This window comes from Psammomys obesus, unplaced genomic scaffold (assembly GCF_907164565.1).
Source record: "Psammomys obesus unplaced genomic scaffold, mPsaObe1.curated_primary_1811, whole genome shotgun sequence".
Taxonomy (NCBI): domain Eukaryota; kingdom Metazoa; phylum Chordata; class Mammalia; order Rodentia; family Muridae; genus Psammomys; species Psammomys obesus.
Window position 1 is genome coordinate 7,513,550 of NW_026596088.1, and position 10,020 is coordinate 7,523,569.

General features: G+C 45.4%; 1 protein-coding gene across 1 annotated transcript in view; it reads right to left on the reverse strand.

Moving 5' to 3' along the window:
* LOC129691537 (phospholipid-transporting ATPase ABCA3-like) overlaps positions 1 to 3,653 on the reverse strand; it is a 92,412-nt gene extending 88,759 nt beyond the window's left edge. The window contains exons 1-2 of the mRNA XM_055627699.1: positions 3,594 to 3,653; positions 3,041 to 3,290 (exon numbers count right to left, since the gene is read on the reverse strand). Coding sequence (XP_055483674.1) covers positions 3,041 to 3,290; positions 3,594 to 3,653 — 310 coding nt within the window. The remainder of the gene's footprint in view (positions 1 to 3,040; positions 3,291 to 3,593) is intronic.
* Between the last annotated feature and the right edge of the window lie 6,367 nt (positions 3,654 to 10,020).

A 10,020-nucleotide genomic window follows, 5' to 3' on the forward strand; every position in this document is an offset into this window, starting at 1 on the left:
ACACACACACACACACACACACACACACACACACACACACACACACAAAAGAAACCATTGTCTTGAGGTTGCATTGACAGGAAAAGCAACAAATATTTTAAAAAATTAAGAAAGTGAGCTTAGTGACATTTAAAAAACCACTGTCCTTAAAGATACCTTTAAGACAAGTCACAGACTGAGATCCAAAGTAGACACATGATACGTATAACCAACAAATACGTCTGTCACAGTAAGACAGAAAAAAAAAGGTAAGCCCAACAGACAAAATCTGTTGAAAACAAGTGCCCAACTGGCCTGGCCGACAGTCACAGTGGATTAGCGTGGACGCTCAGCTGTGGGGCGTGTTTAACCAGAGGAAGGCGAAGCACGTCCAGGAGGAGCCCGCCACGTGCTCACTGAAGCAGCTGGAGTGTTGTCAGATTCTATTTATCAAGTTACAATAGTCATTGTCGTTTTGTTCTCTATATAGACAAAGACATGTGCCCTTTGCCTGAACTTTTACGTGACTGATACCCTCCTCTGTAGCTGATGACGCCGTTACCGGTAGCGTTCACTGAGCTGCCCTGTACGTATCCTTGCGTACATACACAGTAACTGTTTATTGAGAAACTGCCACTGCTTTTCAAAGTAGCTCCAACGTTTACGTTTCCGCCAGTGAGGCGAGGTCCCAGATGCTCCACACACTGAATCAAACCTCACTATTATCTCATCGTGTCTTCTGTTACATTGCCCTGATACTCTGTGTGCCTGTTTGTCATTTAGGTATCTCTTTCAGACGAGTTTCTACTCAGACCGCTTGTTGTTCTTTTAGTATTATTTTTATGTAGTTAGTTATTCACTTTATATCTCAGCTGTGGCCCCCTCCCTCCTGTCCTCCCAGTCCCTCTCCTCTGTCCCTCCCTCATCCCCTATCCCCCTTACCTGCCCCCCAGAAAAGGGGAGATCCTCCGCCTTGCAAACCCACCCCAGCACATCCTAAAATGGACATTCGTCTGTATATAGTTATGTTGTTAAGAGTGCTTTATAATTCTGTTGTAACCCGCTGTCATAAAATGGTTTGCAAATATTCTCTTCTCCTTTAAGCTGTTTTTCATTTTCTTAATAGTTTCCTTTGGAAAAAATGTTCTCAATTTTGTTGAAAATGAAGCATTTTATTGCATTTTCATGAGTTTTCCTTTTTGGCCCAGTTTGAAGTTTTTTTTTTTTTTTTTTTTTTTTTTTTTTTTTTTTTTTTTTTTTTTTACATAAGATTCAAATAAAAATTCAACAACATTATATTGCATATGGCACATTCTGTTTCCAGAGAGCTCAAGAGACTATTCTTTCTCCGGTGCTTAGTTTTGAAATAATAGAAAAGAAAAATCAATTTACTATGCCAGTACCTGTCTATTTCTAGAATATAAAATCTGTATCATTGATACATATATCTGCTTCTGTACTGAAAGTGTGCATGTGTGTGTGTCTTTCTGTCTGTATTTTCAAAACTTCCATATTTTTCAATATTATTTTGGCTTCCAGTGAGTCAAATTTCAGAAGTGGTTCATCAATCTCCGTAAAGAAGCTCAAAGCCTGTGCAGGAGATGTACTTAGTTGCATTCAGCGAGACCCAGGCTTCACTCAGCCAGTACTTTAGAGAGGCTTGGTACTTCCCTGGCCCGTGGTTGGGGGCCCTGGAGCCAAGTTTCAGGGCTGCTTCAGGTTCCACAGCAAAGACTGAGGTCAGCAGATCCCACCTTTTCCTCTGTGTGTCACTTGTACCATCAGGGCTAATCGCTGTCTACTGGTGAGGCAAATTATCTGAATCTTACATCAATTTCAGGGACTGAGCAAGCTTGTCTCAGAGATTCAAACAAATACTTTCCCAGGACTACATGTGAGACTGCTCGTGGTCAACAGTGGTGATGAATCAAAAACATAGGAATTGCTCTCTTTCTCTCTCTCTAGGTCTGCGAGCTGGGTCTTCGTCCTGCCCCGAGAGCTGGCCTCTAATCACTGCTGAGCGGGCCTGGAACTGAGTCTCAGGGACAATTCTGGTCCATAGCCAGAGTCGAGATCATGAAGTCCGACACCGAAAGAGACACAGTGGGCACCCTTCATCCCAAATCCCCAGTGGACAGTTCTGATAGCCAAGACCATCACAAGAGGAGGGTACATCCGACTCCGGGAGGGTATGGGAAATTTCTGGTTCTGGAGGTGGAGACACGGTAGGTAAGTCTGCCCCGGGAGCTTTGTTCCTTCACCACGGCTGCCCCAGGTCTCAGATTCACAGGCTCCTCGCTGGATGGCGCTTTTATCCACAGGTGGCTGCAAAATGACTGCTGTAGCCACTGCCTTGCTATCACGACACCATATGTACCATAGTTTTAAAGAATTATACCAAAATAAATCTGCACAGTTACATAAGCCTTGTGACAAGACTGGAGGCATAGGTACTGAGGTCCTTACACCGTCAGGGAACAGAAATTTGATATGCAGAAAGATGTTTGGTAAAGAGGTGTCTCTTCTCCAGGATTCTATGCTATTTTTCTTTTCAGATATATTCACATATTATTCCCAAACGCTATTTTAATAAAATTAGTGATGTAAATAAAATCTGTAAACCAAGAGAAAGTTCCTGCTTTATCCTAATACTTGACACTAAATCGGGTGCTGTCACGTGCCTGGTCACAACATGGGTGACAAGAGAGAACCAGCACCTTCAAAATGTCGTCTGACCTCCACCTATGTCATACACACACATACACACACCCACACCCACACACACACCTAGGTACACATATACACGCATATACACACAAACAAAAGGTTTTCATAACATAACCACAAACAAAGAATAGTTATGATTTAGAACTGGAAATTAATTTGGTCACCTAATCTTAAATGTTGTGTTTTAGTAATGATTATGCCATGAAGACATTTGAAAAACCAAAACAAAACCATAGTGTTCTCTGTGGGAGATGAATACACGAAGTATGAAGTCACTGGATCAATCGTGCTAAAGCATTTCTGGAGTGTTATTTCAAGTATTTTAATTCCCAACCTTTAAAGTTGAAGTTTAAATCCTTTTTCACCATCTCAGTGATATTTCTTGCCGCGTCACTCTCAGAAGGCACGTAAGCCAGCTCATACTCTGACTTTGTACTAAGGAACCCAGGCAGTGTCAGGCGGCTAGGGTTGAAAATAGTAGCTTGGACGAGCGTCTTCTTTGAAATTCTGCGTACGGTCAAAGTCCATGCGAACAACAAAAATATCAAGAGGATCTGCATCACCAAGCTGAACACCTTCCGCATCTGCAACAAGACCCAGGGGGACCGTGTTAGCGGGTACGTCGGCGCGGGCACGTGTGTCGGCGCCTACATACAGCACAGGCCTGCGCTGCTCTGCTTTACTCTGCAGTGAGAAGGGCTCCCCCGACCGTCTTCCTCACTCTTGTTTGTATTTCTCTCTATTCTACCGATTCTATGGACTCTCGGGCGGCTCCTCAGACTGAGAAGCGCTGGCCCCAGCCTCAACAAAAGCAGGAGGTGAACCACAATCATATGGGCAGGCCTCCACAGGCTTCCCGTCTAGATCCCGTGAGCATCATCACCTACCTTTAAAAGGAGATTTTTCCACAGGAGGACTGAAAATTGCCTCAGCTTCAACGAATTCATTCTACCAGAAAGGGTGGTAGCTCAGTGCTTAAGAAATAAAACTGTAAACACAATTAAGGTCACCTGCCAAAATATTAAATGTCATCCAAAAAAAATATTATTGTTTCATTGTTCCACACCTTTGCTTTATCAACGAAAACTGGAAAAAAAAAGAAAAGAAAAATAATAATTCTGAAATTGGTACCTGTCTGTACCTTTATAACAATTTATTAAAGCATTAGAGGATAGGGGTGTAAATATGAGCAAACTCGGGTCCATTTTCACAAAGATACGAAATAGAAACGTAAGAACATCAGTATTTGGGAAGCGTCTGTGTGCCACACAAACGAAGCACCTGTTTGTCTAATGCCCACTCATACAACGCTCTGCAGCAAATATTAAGGTCAGTTCCCATCATGCCCCTTTCCTCACAGCCACAGGTAACTGTGAACCTGGGATCTGAAGTCAGATCTCAACTCTTCAACAAGCTGCACGCATATGATTCTGAGAGAAATAATTAACCCAAGGGTACTTATCTGTAAGTCGGGAAATTTTAGCACTTACCTTACATACCCACCCCCCCCTTGGGGTCAACTGCTACTATGAAGGGCATACTGAGAACTATTCATCACATTTTTATAATAGTGATTTAAAAAAAAAAACATAGATAGCATAAAATTCACCGGTATGGATGTGCTTGGTTCAGGGGTATCAATCACATTGTCCTACAGCCAACACCAGAATTCCTAACATTTTCATCTTCAAGAATCAAACACCCTGGCAGGTATAACTCGAGGTAATAAGAGAGAGTGTGCAATCCCATGAGGCTAATAAGAACGGTTGTACAGAAAAGAACCTCAGATACTTGCTATCATGTGGATGGACCTTGAAGAATATTTTAAACCAAATTAAATAGCCCAGTCACAAAGCGTCAACTTCAAGAAGACACACACACACACACACACACACAAAAAAAAAAAAAAAAATACAAGAATTGGAGAAAACCTAACCAAAGATAAACTTAAAGAAATGTGTGTATAGACACATAAGCAAACAGATAGGAAACTAGATCTGAACAAGGACGACACTTGGAATTATAAATGAGCTGATATGGAAGGGGGCCATCTCACTGTGCCTCCGCTATAAACAACAACCAAAGCTCATGAAGTTTAACCCTAGACTGCAGGCAACTAAAGAATGCTGCTGAGGCTGGATGGTGGGGCTGCACACCTTTAATCCCAGGATCTCTGTGAGTTCAAAGCCAGCCTGGTCTGTAGAACAAGTCCCAGGACAGCCAGGGCTACATGGAGAAAGAAAAGAAAAAAATAAAATAAAAGTGCTGAGAGCAGGAGAAACACTTTTCCCCTGGGGAAGAGCCCTTAAGCTGCGTTAGGTTGGTTATCCAATACCAAGAGTGCTCAGCCCTAAAATCATACACACATGTAACATTATTATACAAACTTAGTAGATTACCTTTGTGTATGTAGGAATGTGTACACACATATAAAATAGCAATTAAAGAAATAGAGGCCAAGAATTTAAGAGAGACCAGGGCAGAAGGCATGATGGAGGAAGGAGAGGGAAGGGAAGGGGAATGACACAATTATATTTTGATTTCAGAAAATAATGACAAAGAAAAATAAAACATCTTTAAGGAAACAAAGATTAGGAAAACAGCAAAGCAGAAGCCAGAACTGAGGTCTTTCCCAGCGCTCTCCTGGTGTCAGTCCACTGCTGCACACATCGCCTCTCTTCCGCTCTCGTCCGTGATCATCTCAGCTGAAGCGGAAGAGGCAGTGGCTAAGAACACTTGAACGAGGAACAGGCGTGTAGTTCCTCCACGTGGCAGACACATCGTATTCATCGGGGAAAGGCTGAACAGCAACCTCCCTGGGCTAGAAATAAGATAAAGGTGTCGGCACCACCTCTCCTACTCAGTCTAGGCATGGAAGTGCTAACTGGAGCAGCGGGGCAAAACAAACTGAGTTAAAGAACAGGGCAAGAAACCAGACAAAAATAAAGAGGGGAAAAAGGAAAGGAGATAGAGATGAAGGGGAAAAATCAAAGTCACTGAAATTGTAAAGGAAAGTAATAAACTTTACTTTTTTCAGAGATGTTGCACATTATAGTACATATGGAAAACTCTACTAAGCCCATGAAAGAAAGTACAAGGTCAAGTGTATATTGCTCAGCCAAGCTGAAGGAAACGGAAACAAGATCAACAACAACAACAACAAAGAACCTTTATTTTTATACACTAGTAATGAACAATCTTTGGGGAGTGGTAGAAAAAAAATTTTAAACTTTTTATTGATTCTTTGTAAATTTCATTCATATCGTGCAACCCTGTCCAGCTCATCTCCCCATCTCCTCATATCCACCCTTTACTCTTGCAACTTCCCCCCAAAATAAACACACACACACACACACACACAAGCATAGAGAGCATCTCATCATAGAAGCTGCAGTATGTCACGGTGAAGATGTGTGTCCCTCTGTCCACACATCTTCACTTGCAAATGCTCATTGCAAAGAGCCATTGGTCTGGTTTGAGGCCTCTGGCTATGTGACACCATCAATATTGGGATCTGCATGGAGGCCCCTCCTGGCTATCCCATTGTTACCCTGTATCATGGAGGTCCTACGGGTTTGGATCAGCAAGACCGGTCCTTTCAGAAGTCCCAGCTATTCGCAGATGACACAGATTCTGGGGTGGGCCACCTCAGAGTCCTGGATCTGGGACTGAGTGGTAGCTGAATCCGAATATCATCTCTCCCTTATCTGCACTCTTAAGGCGAGCTCTCCAGCTCCGCTCCAGCCAGGCCACCCAATGCCATAGGCAAAAGGCAGGGTCAGCAATCCTGCTGTCACGCCCTTGGGGCCAGCTCACCAGCACCCATGCTCCAAAGCCAACTCCACTGTGCTGCCCAGCTAAGGCGCAGGCCCCTACTCTCCCAAGTGCTGAAGCCTGCAAGGGGCTGGGCCAGCTCACCCATGCCTTTGCCATCAGGGCCAGCCCCACTGTGTTGCCCGACTGAGGCACAGGGCCTGCCCTCCTGAGTGCTGCCACCTGTGAGAGGTGGGGCCAGCTTTCCAGAGTACCACAGCCAGTGAGGGACAGGGCCAGCTCTGCACAGCCCCTGGACATGCACGTGGTCTCCATGGGCTGCCCTGCCCAGGGATGTCCCATTTTCTCTGGTGATAATTTGAGCCACAGAACTTGACACTGACCTGCCACTACACTGTGTGGCCACCGTCCTAGACATGGCACTCCGAAGCAGCTCGGGCTGGGACCTCACCGTGGCCCCAGGTGGCAGGGCTGGCCACTCATAACAGGCTACTTCTCTCCATCCTCAAGTCTACAGTTCCATCTCTCTTTGTAATGCTCAAGCTGCTTTTCTTTGTCTCCCCTCTGTCTACCACCTACTCACACATCGTGGTGGCTACCCCTGCAGGCTGGCCACACGGCTGGTGGGCCCCTGGGTGACATCCTCTGTCAGCTGTGTGGCGGGCGGCAAGCAGGTGTCTACCGCCTCCTTGCACAATAGCGGGCAGGTCTATGGGTGGCATGGTGGTCCTTGGGTCTCGTCTGTCTCCCTCCTCCCCTGCTGTGCTGCCTGGATTTGATTTGACTTGATCTTTTATGTGTCCTAGACATAAGACAGCTTTGGCCACTAAGCCAGGCATCAATCTAGGTCCCTGACTGATATAAAAACAGCACCGTCAATGAAGTATCTCTTTGGCCATACCTGGGGGTGGGGTGAGGGTGGGGGTGGGGGAGTAGAGGGAGGCACATAATGAACAATCTTAAAAATCCAATTCCATTTACAAGAGCATCAGAAAGTAAAATACTTAAGAATAAGTTAAGATAAGGAAGCATAAGATTTGGGCACAAAATATATATATATATATATAAAATGTGGCTTTTAAAAAAGAAAGAAAGCTAAGCCATAAAGAAGCAAAAGAGGCCCCTGTGTTCACAGACTGGAAGACCCACTGGTTAGTCTTCACTGCAAAATTCTATTGTCGTGTACAGGCGGGTCCTAAAATTCATATGAAATTCTAAGCAACACCGACTAGACAAACCGTTTGGTGAAGGAATCAGATTGGCAGCCCCCGTGCTTCCCGGTAACAGCACTGTCTGCAGAACGGCAATCATCAGCCATGACGAAACTGAGAAAAGCACAGGCGCAGGGTAGGGAAACGCTCCGGGCGCCATGGTTGGCGGACGTCACGCTGGCTCACTCACAGTGGGAAGAACGTGATTTCCAGCAAACGTGCTTAACTATCAATCCTAGTGCAAAGGCGTGAAACTGGGTCTGAAACTTGTGCCGTTCACGAAACGGTCAGCGACACGATGTGGAGGCACAGACTCTGAGAACGAATGGAGCTCAGCTCATCAGTTCACAATGCACTCTGGGATAGAGGGTAGGAGGAAGCATGGCCAAACCATACCCTGAACAGAGAGAGTAGCCCACACAACACAACAGAAGACAAACCAACTAAATAAGGGGCACAGAGTCCTAAATATACATTGAGGACTAAATAACATTTCTACAAAGAAATGCTATGGGTAGCCGATGACCGCATTTAAAGATCCTCACCTTATTACTCATTGAAAAAAAAAAAAGAAAAGAAAATTAGAAGCCCAGTAGGCCTCAGCGTCACTTAACATTCTGTGTTGAAAGAAAATAACATGTGCCAAGAAGGTAGAAAACTGGAACCTTTGCCCATTGGTGGTGAAGGGGGCAGCCATATTGGAAAGTGGATTGACAGACAGCTCGCCTCTCAAAAAGCCAAATGTCCAGTTTCCATTTGCTCCTTCAGTTGCACTCCTGGAAAACAGAAATATACCCACGCTCCATCCTTCCTGTCCCCCACCCCCTGCAAGTGTACGGGACCAGTGAGGCTTAGCGGTTGAGAGTGCTTGCTCTCAAGGTTGGGTGAGCCCTGGCGGAAGCCACACGGCGGAAGAAGAGGACTGACTCCCACCGTTGTCCTCTGGCAACTCCACACAGGAGCACACACACATTAAATAAACATGTGAAACAAAACATCATACACAAATGTTCACACTGTTGTCCCAGTCCCGAAGCCCCTTCAACTGATGAACGATTACACACGACATGGTAACTCCCCACCACGGATTCTCATTTGCCCATGTAAGGAATGGTGTGTTACAACAGGCAATAACCTTGAAACAACATGCGAAGCAAAATATGTATGGTTCCACTCATATGAAAGATCCAGACTCCATTCATCAACACACACACACACACACACACACACACACACACACACAAGAGCAGCAGTTGCCAGGGACATGAGGCGGGTAGGCAGGGCTTACTTTGGGAGTGATGAAATGTGAGGGTGGTACAGGGCACTCAAAAATATGGCTAGACTTCTGTTGTGCGCTACTGCAATGTTTTGAATAAATGGAACCAGGAGATTAATGAGGAATGACTTCTAATTACGGATGAGACACAGAACTTTAAGCAACTGGCCACAAGTCGGCTTAAGACAAAAGCTGATCCCGGATCCCAAAATTCTGTCCCCGTATCCCCTAAACTGTGAAAACTGTCCATATCATAGGTGGATGGCACCCTGCCGCTAATCCCAGAAACAGGGAGGCTCGGGCGAGAGGACGGCTTGGGCTACGTAGTGATATAAGGTCTAACCGTCAGCAAGGCCTGTCTAAAGCAATCAATAATAATAATAATAATAATAATAATAATAACGCAGCGAGAGAGGGGAGAGGAAGGGAAAGAAGGGGAGGGAAGGGGGTCATAAACCAACAGCCGAACCAAGGGTCAAGGGGTTTGAGGGGAAAAGCATTGCAGGCGTGCCTATCATAAAACTATTCCCAAGAACGCCTCAGGGCAAAAGCCCTTTTCTGCCATTTGCTTTTTGAGACAGGGTCTCACGTTGTAGCCTGTTTGCCCTCAAACTTGCTATTCTCCTGCCTCCGCCTCCGGAATGCGTGGCTTACTTACACACATATGCTCGGCACGCCGCCTCTTGCTAAGGAAGTCCCCAGCACAGCCTCCTCTAGTGAACCGCAGTCAACACCCGCAGCAAAGCCCTGTCAGCCCCAGGCTGTTTCAAAGACCCAGCACTGCGGACTTCGGCCCTTAGTGTCCCGCTTCAGTCTCCTTGCAGATGGACATGGTGTGGCGTCGTCTCCTCAGCACGCACAGCCCAGACTCTTTAACTCTTTAGCAGTTCTCAAGGACCCTCTCACAGGGGTCACCTAAGACCACTGAAAAAACACAGATCTTTACATTATGATTCATAACAGTAGCAAAATTACAGTTATTCAGTGGCAGCGAAAATAAATTTTATGGCTGGGGATCACCACAGCATGAGGAACTGTATTAAAGGGTCGCAG